At 34.8% G+C, this 19,694-nt stretch overlaps 1 protein-coding gene across 3 annotated transcripts in view; it reads right to left on the bottom strand.

The window, feature by feature from the left end:
* Window positions 1-536: 536 nt before the first annotated feature.
* Window positions 537-19,694, bottom strand: part of ZFC3H1 (zinc finger C3H1-type containing) — a 50,225-nt gene continuing 31,067 nt past the window's right edge. For 2 of the 3 annotated variants that reach the window (XM_032644661.1, XM_032644662.1), the window contains exons 19-35: window positions 19,317-19,418; window positions 18,996-19,115; window positions 17,896-18,079; window positions 16,373-16,559; window positions 14,844-15,032; window positions 13,967-14,204; window positions 11,566-11,671; window positions 11,285-11,483; window positions 10,600-10,694; window positions 7,245-7,355; window positions 6,874-6,978; window positions 6,344-6,509; window positions 5,125-5,225; window positions 2,628-2,729; window positions 1,953-1,992; window positions 1,625-1,687; window positions 537-1,495 (exon numbers count right to left, since the gene is read on the bottom strand). In XM_032644661.1, coding sequence (XP_032500552.1) covers window positions 1,358-1,495; window positions 1,625-1,687; window positions 1,953-1,992; window positions 2,628-2,729; window positions 5,125-5,225; window positions 6,344-6,509; window positions 6,874-6,978; window positions 7,245-7,355; window positions 10,600-10,694; window positions 11,285-11,483; window positions 11,566-11,671; window positions 13,967-14,204; window positions 14,844-15,032; window positions 16,373-16,559; window positions 17,896-18,079; window positions 18,996-19,115; window positions 19,317-19,418 — 2,246 coding nt within the window. In that variant the 3' untranslated portion in view covers window positions 537-1,357. Of the gene's footprint in view, window positions 1,496-1,624; window positions 1,688-1,952; window positions 1,993-2,627; window positions 2,730-5,124; window positions 5,226-6,343; window positions 6,510-6,873; window positions 6,979-7,244; window positions 7,356-8,623; window positions 8,830-10,599; window positions 10,695-11,284; window positions 11,484-11,565; window positions 11,672-13,966; window positions 14,205-14,843; window positions 15,033-16,372; window positions 16,560-17,895; window positions 18,080-18,995; window positions 19,116-19,316; window positions 19,419-19,694 lie in introns of those variants that run through there. The other variant, XM_032644663.1, reaches the window with a different exon arrangement.

Raw genomic sequence — 19,694 nt, 5'->3', positions numbered from 1 at the left:
CATTATAATAATGTACAGATGTACAAATTTGCCTAGTATTTCATGGGGCTGTTGCTCTGTCTTCAACAATTAGATTGCATTGTAGCTGTAAGACCAGATTTGTGGCAGTGTGTGTCATTAACAATTTTTCTACCAAGCACAAATAACCCACTACAGACTGAAAACAAAACAAAACAAAACAAAGCAAAACAAAACCAAAGTCACCTTTACATTTGGTCATATTGATATTCAACGTAAGACCGCATGTCACTAAGCAAATCATTCAAACTATAGTTGGGAGATATTTTCTAAACCCCGTGGTCGTAAGAACAAGGAATTGAATGATAGTGCAAGCCTATCTCTTCACTGTCCTCAAAATAGAACAGGACCCATCTTCTCGTGAATTTAAAAAGACACTGGAATGTTTTTATGGGAAAGCAGTTCAAAATAAGAAGTACTGATATAGTTATAGTGAATATCCATATCTCCTACTTTAACCCTTTCCCACCGGAATGTGAAAAGTGAATAAAGACAGCAACATTTTTCAAAAAGTTAACTTATATTAAAAATATTTTTATAAACAATTTTAATACTACAAAGTAGTATTGCAATACAAAGCAGTTCAAATATTAACTGTTCTTTAAACTGTTAAACTTTATTATAAATTAAAATTTCTTTACAAAAAAAATTGCACATAATATTTGACCACTCTTAGGTTCTGATGCACTGGCATTTGCAATAGTTTCTTTAATCTTCAAGTTAAACAGTCTCGGCAAGGAGTCCAGAACGTAGAAAGGGCAATAAACAACCCTGTTAGAGCATTCAAGTGCAACTAGCAGACTTGTGGCCATGGCAGTTACACTTTCCTTAAGATGGACTGCTTAAGTTTTAAATCCTGAAATGAAGAATCTCAAAAGGTTTAAAGAGGAAAAACTAAAAGGGACTGCCGGCTTTTTACTGTAAACACAGCCCTGGAAATTAAATCCCAAACAAGAATCTCTCAGGCATCAGAGAGTGTCAAGTGAATCAGGAATAGCACAACATAAAGGAAGGGGGAAAAGTAAAAAATAAAAACAAAAACAAAGCAAAATGAAAATAAATGTCAGTCACTTTGAGGAACTATACTTACGTACATGATGTTATGAGAATCTGGCAGGGCCTAGAAGCAGGCCAAACAGGAAGTTCATTTATCCAAGCGAAGAGGGTCATGTTCATTGCTTCCGGTTTTGAGGATAGGATATTGTAGGGGACTTGATATGATCAGTAATGCTTGTCTGCCTTACACAGACCTTAGCCAGGGATCAGCCTAATCTTGAAGGATCATTCAAATAATTTTTGGCAATTATTATAAGGACTTAGAACTGACTGCACCCAGTGTTCAGTGATTCTTGCTTTCTGTTTTGTAACTGTTTAAATTTAAGAGCTCATTTAGGCTGACTCCAATCTCTTGGCACTTGGAAACTAGTTTTCTCAGGTTATCAGTTTTACCTCCTTCTGACGCTTCAAACAAGAGTTGCTGTAAAAGACAGGGAAGCATAGAAGTAAGACTTAGCTAGATTTTGAGCATTACCACATCAATGGATATGGCACATGCAGAAAATTTATAGGAAAACTTCAAGATGAAATAAAAGATAAAAAGCATTACATCTTTCCACAGTGATGCACAAAGAGGTAACTTCTGTAAGGCTCTCTGATATAAACGGTGGACCTATAAGATAGATATATATACAATTCCATCAGGAAATGTGGTGGAAAACACCTTCATAATCCTAACTATTTGAATGGTACTTCATAATATAACAACATTCAAGACAACATGGTTATGCTGGATTGTGGAGTTTCCAAACATTTAGAGTTCTTAGGATGTTAACTTCTATGCTTTAATCCTTTTAAATTGAGAAGTCAACAAAAAGGGCAGAATAGCTATTTAAAAAAAAAAAAAGCAACCCATCTGATAGTCAATCACGGCTTACCTCTCTTTGTCCCTTTAGAACAATCTCAGCAGCAATGGCTCTAAGAAAAAAAAAAGGAATATAGAAAAGGGAAAAGAAAAATTTATATATCTTTGAACAAAATGAGATACTACCACTGGCAGAATACTGACTGTGGGAATCTGAGTACAAAACTTCCTGAAAGTAACAGGCTAAATTTCCAAGGAGGGTAACCTATAGTGAAAAGAAAAATTCAACAATTTTTATCAACTTTACAATAATAAAGCAGACCAGTGTTTTGAACATAAATAACGTTCATGAAAAATACTCATAATTACTAGTAAAAAAAAATACTTGGCACTAACACCTTTAAAAGAAAGAAGACATCAGATTATAATAGGGGGAAACCCCGCATTTCAAAAGAGATAGTCTTAATATGTGTATAGCAGATCTGTTTGTTTGGTAACAGTATTGTTATCTATATGTTCTCCTTCAAGGAAAATTAAAACTATCCATTTTGCTTCTAGAGGCAATTGTTAATGAGCACGCCTTCACTCTTGGTATAAAACCTCAGCAAGTGCCAAAAACAAATCTAAATTAGAAGAGAGATCTCTCCGGGGGGGAAAAAATAGATGTCATTTCAGATTTACCTGTCTGGAGCAAACCTTATAAATAAAAGCAATAGCTATAAAAACATGTACATGATTGTTGCATTACATTTTCCAGGTGGCCAGGCATGTTGGGATATTATATGTAAACATCTTGGCTTGAAGTTTCAGAATCTGAACATTGCTTTCTTCCCATTCATGTTGAAGTAGCCTGTAAAGTACATTCAGGAAAATGAACAAAAGCATTGCAAGTACAGGGAACTCCAAATGAGCTCTATGAGCAGAATGTTTGATGAAGCATAATTTTTGGTCAGTTAAATTCTATCAAGGCTATTCAGCAAGTATTTGTAGAATGCCTCTTACAAAACTTACCCTGGGAAAGAAACATGCAAACTAGCAAAAGGTCTAGTCAAAACCCATACCATCTTCAACAAACTAAAATAAGGCTGATGTATTCCTATAGGATACTAAAGCATTCTCTCCAAATTACACTCCACATTCTCCCTCCCTGTAAATTTTCTAAAATAATGAATTGATATATTAGAGCAATTTCTTGGTATTTTTCTTTCTTTATTAAACACAGTATACTTAATTGTGAATGTTTCTTGAGCTAAAATGTAATAAGTACAGTGACTAATTATTAAGTTCTCTATTCTGAAAAAAAAAGGACAAGGATGACCTTAAGAAAATAAGAAGTATCTGGGCTTCCCTGGTGGCGCAGTGGTTGAGAGTCCGCCTGCCAATGCAGGGGACACGGGTTCGTGCCCCGGTCCGGGAAGATCCCACATGCCGCGGAGCGGCTGGGCCCGTGAGCCATGGCCGCTGAGCCTGCGCGTCCGGAGCCTGTGCTCCGCAACGGGAGAGGCCACAACAGTGAGAGGCCCGCGTACCGCAAAAAAAAAAAAAAAAAAAGAAAATAAGAAGTATCAAAAGTAGAACTTTACCAACAAAACCAACAATTAAACTACCTATATTCCAAAATGCCTATCATTATAGAAACTACTCAAAACATCAGCACATTTTCTATTTCACATGTTTTATCAAAGGTGATGTTTTATAATACAAATTTCTATAATTAACTTTGGCAGATTAGCATGCTTATTACTAAGAATCTTTATTATAAAACGCTATGGCGTTATTTTGTTACTCTTATCACAGTCTTAAGCCTTTGAATTTTTTTCAATCTCTTATATCATTTTCCTACATACATGCTAAGTGGAATGTAAATGCTCTAGAACACAAAGGGATATTTGATAACTATTTTAGGCACCTTATAATCCACAAAACAAGCTTAGAAACATAAGACACAACTGATGCAGTGGAAATGACAGCACAAGTAGAAGCCAAAGCTTTAGTATGCAGTGTACCTTTTTGAGTCAAAAAGCACAATTCCTGAGGGTTGAAATGGGTTTTACTCTATCAGAGCAGAAAAACTACAAAGAAATGCTCTAAAAAAATCTTGTAATTGAATGTATGAAATCCCTGGATAAGTGTTTCTCAAATGTGGTTTGAGGGCTCTAGCTCAGGAATCTGCATTTTAAATAACCATCCCAGGAGATTCTGATACATGCTAATATTTGAGAATGACTGACGTATATGAAAAGAAGTCATAGTAGGACTTCCCTGGTGGCGCGCCTGCCAATGCAGGGGAAACGGGTTCGAGCCCTGGTCCGGGAAGATCCTACATGCCACAGAGCAACTAAGCCCGTGCGCACAGCTACTGAGCCTGCACTCTAGAGCCCGCGAGGCACAACTACTGAGCCCACATGCCACAACTACTGAAGCCTGCGCGCCTAGAGCCCACGCTCTGCAACAAGAGAAGCCACTGCAATGAGAAGCCCGCACACCACAAGGAAGAGTAGCCCCCGATCACCGCAACTAGAGAAACCCCACGCACAGCAATGACGACCCAATGCAGCCAAGAATAAATAAAAAATGAAATAAATTAATTAAAAAAAATAAGTCGAGACTTCCCTGGTGGCACAGTGGTTAAGAATCCACCTGCCAATGTAGGGGACACGGGTTCGAGCCCTGGTCCGGGAAGATCCCACATGCGGCGGAGCAACTGAGCCCATGCGCCACAACTGTTGAGCCTGCACTCAAGAGCCCGCAAGCCACAACTACTGAGCCCGCGTGCCGCAACTACTGAAGCCCACGCGCCTAGAGCCTGTACTCCGCAACAAGAGAAGTCACCGCAATGAGAAGCCCGCGCACCGAAATTAAGAGTAGCCCCCCGCTCGCCGCAACTAGGGAAAGCCCGCGCGCAGCTTATCTCTTTAACGCTTAAAAACCTCTTAAGTAATACTCCTTTGCTGCATAAAACATGCTTTGTGCTTATAATGCATGTACTATGGACAGATGGTATGTGCTTAGGAGACACAGGTGAACTTTACTTGAATTATATGCCCCCTTTTATAATCTGCAGTTTTCTGAAGTGACTAGATCTCCACATTGACTTTTACACGAAGAGTTACATATTGCTTAACAACTTTGAAATTAAAGTGGAAATGAGGCAATAGCCAAAGAGCAGACTATTAGCAAGTTTTCAAGAATAATTTTATATGAAGAGCCTATACAATTGAGCTAAGAATTTTATTTTTTCTTACCTCAGTGCAAGTCCAGAATTAGTTGGCATAATTGAGCAAAACCGTTCCAAGGTTTTGGAATGCTGGATCTTTGGAATACAGCTCAAATAAAAGAAAATAACCTGTGAAGGTTGGGGAGGTGGGGAAAGGAATACAACAAAATGTGAAATCCAGTTACCTATGTGTTTTAATGAGAAAACCAAAATGGTCTTTAAGACATGAATGTATAAATTATAACAATGTATGATGCTGTGAGTTACAGTTCCTACCATTAATTATATTAGTGACTTTCCAAATATGAATTAGGAAATATGGTCTAGTGATGAGAGCCATGGACTGAGAACACTGACAAGAAGCCAGGAGTCCGGGTTTTCATTCCTGAGTCTACCTTTACTTGCTGTATAGCTGGGCAAGTCATAGGGCTAATAATACCTGCCACATCTTGCTCATGGAATGCCCGTGTGTAAATGACTTAATGTCCATAAAGTGGTTTGAGATCCTGGGATAAAGAATGGCATAGAAGTACAAAGCATAATAATTGGTTATCCCGGTAACAACAAAACCACCCCACCAAAAAAATAAATAAATAAAACACAGAGATGTTTTAGTCTACACTGAGCTTTAGTAGCTTTTAGCTTACACGCACTGAATAAAAGGGGTCTCTGAAAATAAACCAATTTTTAAAAAACCCTTTGCTTCACTGCCTATAAGAAGATGACCTTATAAATATATCAATATCCAGACTCTACTCTTAAAATTCCAAACAGCATCTGATTTCAGCTTTCTTATGTCCTATGTATAGCTCTATCTGCTTGACAAAATACTGATAAAAAGAGCAGCTACAACATGTAAGCACATTCTTACTTATTTTGAAGTTATAGAATTTTTCATTCAGTAAAATTTCCAATTACTCAAGCAAAACATTACTGACATTATTACAATTACTTCTTTTGATCTCTTCTTTAATACGTATTAAACCTTAACATCTCTTCACTTTTGCTTCAATGCTAAATTTTCTTAAATAGAAGATAATCAATATGCACATTTTATCTTAACTGAAATTTAAAGGGCTCTGTGCCTAGATTTTGAAGAGATAAATAAAAAACATGGTCAAGAACAACAGTAAATGCTAGTAAAGTGGTCCTAGGAAAATCTCTCGATATTAAACAGGAGTTTTGCTATCATTTAAGTCCCCTACTTTTGTATAAATATCTAAAGAAAATAAGTTTTAAATGCTTACCCTATTATGAAATTCATAGTTGGACCAGTAATCAGCACTGCTAAAAGGAATGGGGTATCGGGCAGGGACTGTAACCAAACATCTATTCACTAAATCAGTAAAAAATCTGAATTCCTGGACTTTGTTTCTGGATCCAGCAGCTCTATTATTGGCAAAGACAAGATAACTGCCAAAAGAAAAACATCATAATTTAGAATAATTAAGCCAGTAATTCTCTAACAAGAAAGCTCATCAACCCTTCCCCAACCATATCCCCTTATTTCAAATCCCATTCTTGGGCTTCCCTGGTGGCGCAGTGGTTGGGAGTCCGCCTGCTGATGCAGGGGACACAAGTTCGTGCCCTGGTCTGGGAAGATCCCACATGCTGCGGAGTGGCTGGGCCGGTGAGCCATGGCCGCTGAGCCTGCGCGTCTGGAGCCTGTGCTCCGCAACAGGAGAAGCCACAACAGTGAGAGGCCCGCGTACCGCAAAAAAAAAAAAAAAAAAAAAAAAAAAAAAATCCCACTCTTATTAAGAGGAATTAAACTTACTCCAGCCAAATCTTCTGCACTATATCAGACTTCATGGCCACCCCTAATGCTGCCTCATATGCCTCCACTGTCTCTTTAATACTTGATTGAAGAGGATGACAAAGGCTGTTTAAAAAATGAAGGAAAACATTGTATGTCTACAGCTCAATTCGATCAGGTAAAGGAATGACAAAGTATAAACATTACAGATATTATTACAATAGAATCCTTCTTTTGATCTTTTCTTTAACAACGTATAAACCTTAGCATCCCTTAAATTTTGCTTCAATGACTTTAGCAACAGGTTAATTTTAACACAGTGTAATTCAGTAATAAATAACAGATGCAAGCCTAGTATGCAACATTTCTCTCCACAGTAGATAATGTCTCACCAGTATATCAGCCACAAATAAGGAACTTGGTGGTTAAACATTTCATCATCAAAATTTCCTTTACATAAACGGGCTGGAATATCAAGTGGTCCTGGGATATTTAAGAGATACCTGAGGAAAAATATCATGTTTGAAATTATGCCTATGTACACATGGATTACTATTGCTTTTTTTAAAAAAAAATCCTGTTTCAACTAAAACTTCCTTGTTTATACAGTAATGAGACTTTATTTTCATGTGTATACCATACCCCTTTGGTCACATCTCTAGCATCATATATTTATTATCTTATACATACTTGAATAATTCTTTTTCTATGATTTTTAAAAATTTTATAGCCCAAATTAAACAAACCACCATAATCATCTAATGAAACCTAATTAAAAACAGAGAAGAACAAATGAGACTACCAAGTATCTAAAATTTTCCCACAAAATCTGTACTTTCTTGAAAAAAAAAAATCTTTTGAGTTATAAAACTTGATATCTGAAAACAATTTCTCTCTCACATACACACAAATACCACTCTACATTTAATTTTAGACATGATATAAAAGCGTATTCTGTAACATATTGGCCCATAAGGCACTTGTCAAAAAGAAGTCTATGATCAAATAAGATTGAGAAATACCGCAAATTAAAGCCCCCTCTTAAAAAGCCACAAAACATATTAGGATATTAAAGGCTCTAAGAAGCCAATCAGTAAAAAAATCTATTTTACTTTGGTAATTCAGGTTTCCCCCCAATATATTTGAATCTGTGTGTATAACATTACCAGCATCTTCAGGAACAATGTTTTTAAAGGCAATACGTTGATTTCAACAATGACAACCTAGTATTAACTGTTCACAGTGAATTTAGCAATTATTTCAAGAAACTAAGTTTTAATGGATTAGAGAGGCTGTATGGCGGCTGGGGTGGGGGAGGTTGTGTGCTGGGGGCCGTAAGAAAGGGAAGAAATGGTACTTCTAGAAGGCAGATTATCATCCTGACTTGGCCGTTAACTAGCTGTATTACCATGAGTTAATCACTTAACTTCTAAGAATACTGACTTTTCTCAACTGAAAACTGCAATAAGTAAGAAGAGATAACTTTAAATCTAATCTATGTAAGACTATCCCTATGCCAACTTCAGTAAGATGAATGAAATCCCCAAGTTAACTTTTATGGTTATCTACTAGTCTTCAAATTGATTTGAAACACACGAAAATTACTCCACCTCAATCTTTCTGTCTGTCCTTATACTAAATTTTACACATAAAATTTTCCAGTATAAAATTTATACTAAATGTTATATAGAAAGAGAAATGACAGACTCTAATTCTAAATAAATATTACAGTTCTACGTACTTTGCTTTACAATTTCTACTCATGAAATAAAAAAGTATTTTGAACTTATGAAGAGCACTGACTTCTCCTATTAATAAGCTTCGGCTCTTTTATAAATTTTAAAAATTTCTATCAATACCAAGTAAGTGTGGCAATGCTGAAAACTCTCTCACTTACTGCCATTCTCTTAATATTTGACTTTTGTATAAATATCTAAAAAATAGGTAGGCTCTCATCTGTGCAAGCTTTCACCACATCTACCCAAAATAAGGACTTCAAATTGTCTAAATAAACTAAGCACAGGATACCTTTTCCTCATAATTCTTGGTGAATTATGAATTATAACTTTACACACAAAAAATAATAAAGCAAGATGACTTAGTAAATAATGAGAAGATTATTTGGAGGTAGCCCACTTTCACATTTTTATTGTCACTTATTTATTCTGCTTCATTAAGCTGACATCAAGAAGATCTGAAGATCTTTGACCATGGCACAAACTGGCAGCATCTTCTTCAAAGCTAAAGCAATTACCTCCATGCTGAAGGGAAGATCAGAACCAGCAAGTCTTTAAAAGTCTGGTTCAGCCTTGAATTTATCCTGTGCTTAAGTCTGAGATGTTAAAGCAATCTAATTTAAACAGGGAGAAAGTCAGCATGGGGAAGCTAAACAATCTCTAAATTTCTCATACTACAGTTTAATTTTTCTCTATTAATTTGCATTTCAAATTATTCTTTTGTAATTAATTATAAGATGTTAATCTATATGTAGCAAAGCAGAAAGACTTTCAGGAAGAGTACTAAAATCACTATGTCAATAAACTGGCTACCTACTGTAAGAAGACAGATGTAAAGACTCAAGTTTGGTAAAGAATGGTGACCCCAAACTTTTTGCCGTATCTCAAATAAAACTGCCATGTTCACAAAATATTCTAGGGTGGATAGACCACTGACTTAACAAAATGTGGGTTATTTTTGAAAATATTTTTTTATATAACACTGCTATACTGTGGGTGGGTACAGGGAGGGAGCACCTAAGAAAAGAAAAATATATGCAAACATTAGACTTGCATATATAAATCTAAGACTATCTTCACTTAGTATTTTCCACAAGAATATTTTTTTAGGTGATATCCAGCTTAGACCTATCTTCTCTCAGTTCTTCCTAACATACAATAAAAAAGTATGTCATGACAAATATCTTCCTTTTGATGCTGTTTTACTTAGGATCAGCAAACTACACCTACCTTCATAAATAAACTTTTATTGGAACACAGCCATGCCTATTCATTTATATACTGTCTATGGCTGCTTTCTTGCTACAAAAGCAAGGTTGACTAGTAGTGACAGGCCATATGGCTTGCAAGCCTAAAATATTTACTATCTGGCCCTTAAGGAAAAAAGTTCGCTGATCCCTACAGAGAGATGAGGAAGAAGGAAAGAGAACATTAAAAGCCTCCCAAAAAACCCCACTCTTTAGGATCTGAACAAGAACTCACAGGGAAGCAAATAAAGGTAGTAAATACAGAACTCTATATAAGCTACTGAGAAAGTGATGGTTGAGAAAAGAATTCTCCAAAGTTTCTTACTCAACAACTTTCAGAAGTTAAAGCAGTTCTCTTTAGAATTTCTTTTTAAAAAGGCATATTATTTACATTCACTTTAAAATCACCAATGCAATAAATTAAAACTCATTTTTTCGAACATCACTGAGATTGTCTCAGGATAATTTGTTGCTACAGTATTAATTGCTAAAATTAACAATGACAGTAATTAAAAGAAGCATGAATCACCATGGTGTTAACATAAATTTAGTGTTCTTAATCCAAAGAATGCAAAACATTTTACATCTCGTGTCTATTTTTATTAAATTCTATTGCCCTTATAACAATTCTGTAAGAGGGTATTCAAGTGTCTTAAAAAAAAAATCAGTCTAAAATATAATCAATCCACCAAGAAATTGGTAATCTTTCCACTGAGCTACACTATTTCTCATTCCTCTACAAATCAAGAGTTCTACAAACTTACCGAAACAGATCCAAGTTACTATACTTCTCAAACCCAGGTTTAAAGAAGGATGCGATAAATTTCCGCAAAAATGGAAGAAGATTATCTCCTCGATTCTATTTTTAAAAGAAAGAGGAGGGATACACATTAGGCTTACAATGTTTAATTAAAATCTTTCAAGGGAGGAAAAGCCCTCCCCCGCCCCCCCAACCACTGACTAGATTAGGTTTTTTGAGTAGGTGGAAGTAGAGATGACTTTTGTATTCTGATCTCCAAATTGAACTAAACATTAAACAGTTTAACACCCAATATACCACAAGCTCAAGTTTCACTCACCAATTTCACCAATTAGCCATTAAGCTCTATTTACATGTTTGGCACTGTGCTAGGTGTTGGGAGTAGGGGAGCTCTAAATCAGAATAAGACATGGTCCCTGCCCTCTGGGAGTTCTTAGAGTAGTATACAAAGTAGCTATAAGCAAAATTACAATGTAATGTAATTAAGTGCAATGGTAGAACTATGCATGAGGTATTATGGCAGAAAGAGAAGGAATACCTAACAGTATTGCAAAGGGCAAAAGGATCAGTAAAAGCATCCTGGAGAGGCTGACGCCTGAAACATCTTAAAGGATGAATAAACGTGAAACATAAAAATATCATATTTAAGAATTATGAAAAAAAAAGAATTGAGTCTTTTTTTTTTTTACCTGTGAGATGAAGAATTTGCACGTATGATAAAAAACCTCTGCATTCTGAAGATTTTTTTCAAATGCAGTAAGCCACACTGCCCTAGCTTTGTCGTGCTGATTTGTTTCCAAATATAAAGCAACAAGGGATTCCAACAACTGACAGTTCATGGGACATGATTCCAATAAATATTTACAAAGCTTCACTGCAGCCTCATACCTTCACAAGAAAAACACACATTTAAACACATGAAAAAATCAATTTTTAATATGAGGTTAACTGCTCGTCAATTAAGTTTTACCTCTCAAGAAGCTGGTGCAGAACAATCATGTTTGTGTAAAGTGGAACACAAGCCTCTACTCTTTCCTCAACAGTAAGGCTCTCATCTGTGCAAGCTTTCACCGCATCTATCCAAAAACACAATAACATGAATCAAACATAAAATGAATTATGTGACTGTGTTATTTAAACTCTAAGGTAGCCTATTCTTTTGTTTGACTACATCTTATTCACCTTTACTAAACTCCTGGTTTTCATCCAAAGGAGGTATTTCAGATATCTCCAAACTCCTAAAATTGAATCTTTCACCCTCACTTTCCTGTTAAGAATAAAACACCCAATATGAGCTCTTGCGTCTTTGCATTTATACTAAATTCCTGAAAAATTATGTCAAAGAAATTAAAGAATGAATTATCTTTTCATCTTTCTCTGACCCACTTCAAGAGGCCTTGCTCTGCTGATCTACAGCCATTTAAACGTCTCCCCCTAAACTTGATCTTTTCCTTACTCCTTCAAAACACTTTTCCCTTTGTAAAGAGTCCTTTATTCGATCTTGCTACTTCTTAGAGAAAAGTCCTCCACTGTTTCACTTTGCCCAACTGTCACCATTTCCTCCTTGCCCAAGGTGGTATGACTTCCCAGAACTGCTGAGTTTAAAAATGAATGCCATTCTGAAACAGCACTTTTGAAGTTCACGTAGAAGGATCCTATCTAAACAAATCTATCTCTACATTCATTTTATCTGATTAGCATTTGATAATGTTCTTCTTTTTAATTTCTTCTTGCCTCTGCTTCCAAGAGATTGTTTATATTTTCTCTTGGTCTCATTCACTGACTCAATTCTCCCTTTTACCCCTTACAGCTATACTTTAAAATCTCCATTTCCTCAAAGAAAGTATCTCATAGCTTCAGCTGGTGAATAACTTACTGGGAGTGCACATTAAAAACTGTAAAGCACTATATAATACAATAATTTCTATGTTGATAACTTTCAAATCCATTTCTCTATCCATCATTGTCCATTTAAGGTGCACTTCCTTATTTCCTTCTGCCAACAAGCATTTCCACTTGGGTGACCAATTATCATTCATAAATACCACTCCTACTACCAAAATCAGTCTTCCCAATTCACCAGTTTTCTATTAGTACCCTTTCCTTTTCCTGGTCTCAAAACCCTGAAATCATCTTTGACTATTTTTTCTCTTCTTCCCTGACATTTAATCTGTCCCTAATCTCTATATGGTAACTTAAAATGTCTCCAATAAATACTCTCTCTTTCCCAGGTTACTTTTTTTAATGCCTCAGTTATGGCTGTCAGCTTCTGGTTGGTTTTCCTACCTTTGGTATCATTTCTCTCCAGCATATTCTTTCTTTCTTAAAGAATTTCTATTGCCATCAAGCCTACCATACTTAAAAGTTCTTGAAAATCTGGTATCATTTCCACTTATCAAGCTTAATTCCTACTGTTCTCCAGCACAAAAAGTCTCACTTTGATAAGGACTCTCCCTTCTTCTAATCTCCCTTTAAATCCATTGCACCAATTCCTATCTACTTGTTGTTTTTTGTTTACTTAGCTCCCCTAATAGGAATGTCCTTTTACTTCCTTTCTTCCCTAGTTTATTCAATGAACATTTACTAAGTGCTCAGTACACTGCCAGACATTATAGGCCCTTGAGAAATATAAAAATAAGACAAGAGTCCCATCTTTGAGGAGGAGGCCCACCATGTCAGTCACATTATAGGCAAGCTTCAAAGTCCAGCTCCAAGTCCTAATTCGTCTGTGAAGACATACTTGATCATGCCAACCTGCAATAATCTCTTCCCTTCAGGTTTATGGCCTGTACCATGTAATTCTCTAAATCACAGATCCCAGTCTCTTCTCTAAGCACAGAATTTAGACTATATACTAATAGACAGTTATGTGGCCTCATATGTTTAATAATTATGTCAGATGTATAGATTTTATCTTCTGACTAGGCTATATACTTCTTATTAGAAGGGAACAGGCTTTATATCTTATATATGTTCCAAAGCAGATACTTTGGTTAGTACAGAGGAATCAAACTCACTGATTGATGGAAAAAATATTAATACTTGAAAAAATAAGATATTATCTTTTAACTTTCACCTTGATAGATTGCTTTACAAAAATTTACCTGGTTCTATGATTCAATCAACTCATTAAACCTATGTAAATATGCTATATTATGTACATATTTAGCTGATATCCTTTGCCATAATCAGAAAAACGTAACTTTCATAGATGCCAATGCCCATCTTATCTGATTCAATCCTTAATTTTTTAAGCATTTATATAATAAAGTGTAAAACTTGCAATACATAAATTTGTTTCATTTAATTTTGAAGAATCATAATAAGCGATAAGTTGATGTTCTAAATAATTTATAAACATTTATACTTACCTTCAAATACTGCTAACAACATGTCAGGATTAGTCTTTACATCTTGAACTGCTTGCCACGGCATTAGAAATGGTTCTATATTAACAATTCTTGAAGGATTGGCATTAGACGGATCATAAAATTTTGAAGGGAGAACGTTGAATTCAATAAGATGTATGTAGGCCAGCCATGCCAAACACCGATCACTTGTTTTAAGGTATTCAGCTACTATTCCATCATTAGCCAATTTCAATGCGTTCTAGGTAAAATGGAAAAATAATCTGAAGGTGTTTTTAAAAATATTCCTAATAAGATTCAACTGTGAAGGCAAAGAAGATTAAAAGTGTTTTATTTCTTTGGCATGGTTCTTAAATACCTAGGTCAAAATTCTGATACCAATTTTTTGAATGGAGAAACTCTTTAGAGATATCAATACCAGATTAATGTAATTTTTACTATGCTACGGTTTATGACATAATTAATGAAAAGGTTAAATTTATTTGTATATTTTAAGTACCTTGATATTCAAAATCTAATAAGATAAAGAGAAAAGAGTAAAAATAAACAAAAAACCTCACCACACCCATATAGAAGATTTTCACTACGGACTAATTTTTTCCCCTTATGGTTTGAATATTGAAGTTTATTCTGGTGGGTACTCAGCAAATATTATTTTCATTTAAACCTCATAAACACTCTAAATAAGGTATTATCCCTACTAAATAAGCAAAGGAGGAAACAGCTGTAAACTTACCCAAATTCACACAACTTACCAGTAAGTGGCAAAGATTCAAATCTAAAGCCTGTGTCCTCATCTTTCAACAATGCTACCTGTACTGTTTTAAACCTTTAAAAAATTCTCTACAGAATGTCATTAAATGCTATAATAAATGTTTACCTGTAAAACTGCAAGTGCACTTTGGCATCTTCCAGTAAATATGTGTAGCTGAACTCTAAACAAAAGAGCCTCTAAAAGCTGAAAGGACAGAATATCTGATGTTTCCCGCTTGGCTGCTCCCATCAGGAACTCCACCATTCTCTCACATACGTAATCCTTTTCTTCAAAGGTGCTTTCTAGGTGCAGAAACTGCCCAAATGGATTTCATATGATTACTCCTGCTTCATAAGAATATCTAAAACTACAGATTTTTCACATTTCATTAAGAAACTATCACATATTAAAAATTCAATTTCTATAAAAAGGATAATTACAAATATGTATAAACCCATTGTACAGTACTATAACCTAGATTTCCCCTTCTACCACAAGTCGGAAAGTGGAATCAGATGAAAACTAAAACAATACAGATACACTCTCAGAATTATCACTAAAGCAATTTCACGTCTCCTTTCCTTGAATCAATAAATGGCAACAAGACCATGATGGATCTTCAAAAGCTCACGTTTATGATCACATACAATCTGAATTGCTCAGGTGTGTGACTGTATAAAAATTTTGAGAATAGCATTCATATAAGAAATATGTGACAAAATAATTAAAAGATTTAATCTTTTAAAGAAATTAAGAGGTCCTTTAAAGACCAAACAACTTAAGGAAAAACATTACACCCTATAATTTGTGGTGATCAATAGCATTAACTTTGGTACAAGGCTGCAGGTTAAAATCCAAGCATTTTTCATTGTCTAAATCTATTCAGTGAGTTAGGAGAGTAACAAAGTGGCAAGTTCTTTCATTAAGGGATACCATGTTATCCAAATCTGTCTGTTCTGAATTTCAGTTAGCAAGTAAATGACAGATCTGATAGTAACAGTTTATATGAAAGTTTATCTGAATCTAATAATTCCTGAGTTCAGCTGGTAAAAGTTCACATATTAATGAATATTTATTTTATAAGTGAATTAATCATAATTTTAAGTTTAAGCCTGGGTAAAAAACACCCCATTTTCTCAGAGAATGAGGAAAAACCCACTTTTTCACCAAATCTTTTAAACTTAGCAAGGTTCGATATTAGTATGATTTACAGATAAAGTTTTTTCCATAAGTAACAAGGGCATATAATAAAAAGACCAAATTATTTCCTGGCTTTCATGAAAATGTTATATAAGCATAAAAAGAATATTATTAAATTATTTTCAGGTGCTTAGCAAAAAATTCATTTAACTTTGCCCAAACCAAAACTGCTTAAGAATAGGTTAGTGTAAAATGTTTTAAACTGTTTGTTTCCTCATTACCAATAAAGTAAACAACAACAAAAATCACCTCTTCACTAAATACTGTCTTGTTTAGTCTAAGTTAATCCTGACCCAGAGAAGTGGTTTTGAGGTTACTGGACAGTGAAAGTAAGGTTATTATTATATCTATATGCAGACAAAACATATGATCTATTAACCTACACATCAATATTTAAGATGACCTAAAGAATTATTGATAACAAACACACACACAACTTTATCTTTTCTACTCACAGTCCAAAAACTTTGATAATCAGGAGCATATTCAACAGCTGTTTCACACATTTCCTGCACCTCCTCCTTGGTTCCTCTTTTTGAGAACAATCTGAGGTAATGACACCAAATTTCTGGATTGTCTTTGTTGTTTTCCAAAGCTCGAGCCAGAACATTTAAAGCAGAATCCAAGGACTCGGAACATAGCCTACATGTTTGAAAGAAAAAGCAGGACCATTTTTTTTAACACTTGAAGATACTTTTTAAATCAGTCTAGTTCTAATAAGTCAACTTTTAAATTCCATTTTCTATTAGAACCTACCAAGAAGTTAGAATCACCAATGACAAAGGGAGGTAGATTAAGATTTTAAATCACATCCATCCAAAACAGGTCCCGATTTCCCACAGACCCAACAATTCCCTTTTAAGTGGATGTTCAATGCACATTTACCAGATAAAAACACAGTATTATAAAACCACTAGATTATCAACTTCAAATGTGCTTTATGTCCATATTCAGCAATACCTTTTATGATTTACACTGGTCTGGGAATGGGAAAAGTTAAACAATTCTCCCTCAAGGCCAGCTACTACCAGCACAAAATAATCAAAGCTTTCAATATAATAGTTCTTTTCAACAGTCAAGGGCTCGCTATCTCTTGGAGGAGAAAACTGTCTCTCATGATCCTATTCATAAAATAATGTACAGTTTTTTGGCCTTCACTCAGTAAATGAGTCAGAAAAGAAAACATTGTAACTTATTCTATCAACATGAAAATGACACACAAGGTAAGTTAAATAAGCACCATATTCAGGTATGTGTGATGTATTAGCATTCTGCAGTGCTACCTTAAAAAAGTTTTTATACCAAGTTTTAAGACAGAGCAGCCTGTTTAAAAAAAAAAACAAAAACACCTTACTATTGTAATTCTAAAATTACAGTAATAAATATTACTCCTGGTAATAAGAGATTATTCCTGGCAATCCTATCAACAAGTAGGAGTCAAAAAACACAATTATTTAATAGGAGCTGTCATTTTTGAGATAAATTACTATTTATCTTATTTGAATACACATAATATAACACCACACACAGAAAAAAGTCAATTCACCAGAATTTAGAGGTTCTTAGACAAGCTTTAAATCTCCAAATTAAAATTAACATAAAATTTAACCTGTTCCACTGTGACTTTATCACAATTTTATTGAGACCATGACTACCTGACGTATTAAAAACTCCAATGATTAATTCTTGGACCACTCAGAATTTACTGTTTTAACTGACACTACTTTGAAGTAAGAGCCTACTTAAGTTAAAAACTGTAGCTAATTTATTACCCATACACTAAGCCATGCACATAACTCAAGATCTAATCTTAAACTTTTTCTAATAGCTTTAAAACAATTAAGTGCTTTTGGCTGTGTCAAAAAAACAAAGACTCCATTGATAGCAGCAAGGAAACCTGATTACCAGAGATGAAATAAACTTCAAACATAAAAATATAAATGTGCACCAGTTTACACAAAGATAGAAGGGGACGTACCCCTCATTTTGATTCAAGTACTTGTATGCAAGCTTGAGCCAAAGTTGTACATGAGAAGGATTTTCAAGCACACTTGCTTCTAAATTAGCAATGTCATCAGTCTCATTTGTAAAGTATCTGACATCATCTGGAGTGACAACTGTATCCAAAGCTGGAACATTTATTCGGTTCTCTGGCTGGAAGACTATAAGAAAAAGCACTATTAGCTTCACAATTTCTCTAAATCCACAAACCCAAGAAAAAACGATTGGCCTTATCTTTAAAATAATCTAAAAATCTAAAGCTCATAGCTTTAAGGTAGAGCAATCATATAGTTTATTGTCCAAACCAGGACACTTCTAAGAGTAAAAAGGGATGTTAATACAAATTACACCAGGATGACAGGTATAAACTAGGACTCTGCTGGGCAAACCTGAAGTATGACCTCTCTACTCTTAAGCGTAAATGACATAAATGACATCAACTGATAATTCACATTCATTAAGTTTTAAGAGAAAGTTATAATAATTTATGAAAATGATTTATTCCATATTCCACTACATCTAAATTAGAGAAAAAGTGTTAATGTAAATAAGTACAGGAGAGCATATTTGCTAATCCACAAATAGTAGGCAATTAAATTATGCAAACTTGAGAATATAATGTAAGATGTACTCGACAATAAGGCACTCATTTATACATTTCTTTGTTCACTCATTTAACTCATTCATTCTGTGAGCCTACTGCATGTCAGAAAACAAAGACTCAAAGATAAAACAAAACAGAACTCCTGCTCTCAAGAAGGACACAGGCCAGGCAGTAGTTCTCAAATGGGAGCAGCACTGCTCCCCTCTCCCCACTCAAGTAATATTTAAAGCTGTCACATTTACTAAAGGGTGATCCATGCATTTACTGGGCAGGGGTCATGAAAACAAAACATCCTGCAATATAAGGCACAGTCTTGCCCAAGGAAGAACGAATTGCCTTAAACGCCAAGCAGCATCACTTTTTTGAAAACAGAAACTTTAAAAAGGCTAGTAGATTACACCAAAAGATTAGCAAAGTGTTAGCAAAGTGTAACACGACAATTTAATGATTCTGGATCTTAAATTACTTCTTACCATACTTAATAGGTCCTGTAGACTGTTCCTCATCACTACTGAAATTATTCTCTGAAATAGGTTTTCTCCAAAACTTTGGCTTCCACTTTCTTTTATCTTTGTAGGTTGTAAATGGAGGTGCTAAAGTAGACAGAAGACTGCTGGTTAACAGAACTAGTCTTTTATTGTTTTGAAGGATACCCAAATAGTACTCAAAAAGAGCTGAATTTATTCTATCATGTTACTCAGACATGGTATATATATATTTCTACATAATGCCAAAAAAATTGTTCTCATAAACTCCAAGGTCCTTTTGTGTGAGAGAAAGATACATATACTCACTATGGCCTTTACTTTCATTGACATTGCTCACAAGGAGAACAGCCATCTGGTCCATTGACATTCGATCTTTGTTTACTCCAAAAAGTTTCTCAACATATTTTTCTGAAATTAGAGCAATGCTATCTTCATAAAAAGTATAAAAAATATGGATTACAGAGATGAGGCTAATTAAAGAGTTATGAAGTAAAGAATAGTTTAAAAATTAAAGGTACTAGTCAAAAATACCTATGGCCTTCTAAAGGGCAGGGTCTACATTATCTTAACTACTACAGCAAATCCTACCATATCATGCACCCCAATGTGGACTGAAAAAAAGTATTTCCTAAAACAACCTAAGCAAGTGAAAATTAAAGTCCCTAATTAGGAATGACTAAATAG

This window comes from Phocoena sinus, chromosome 10, assembly GCF_008692025.1.
Source record: "Phocoena sinus isolate mPhoSin1 chromosome 10, mPhoSin1.pri, whole genome shotgun sequence".
Taxonomy (NCBI): domain Eukaryota; kingdom Metazoa; phylum Chordata; class Mammalia; order Artiodactyla; family Phocoenidae; genus Phocoena; species Phocoena sinus.
This window is presented reverse-complemented; position numbering and strand designations above follow the sequence as displayed.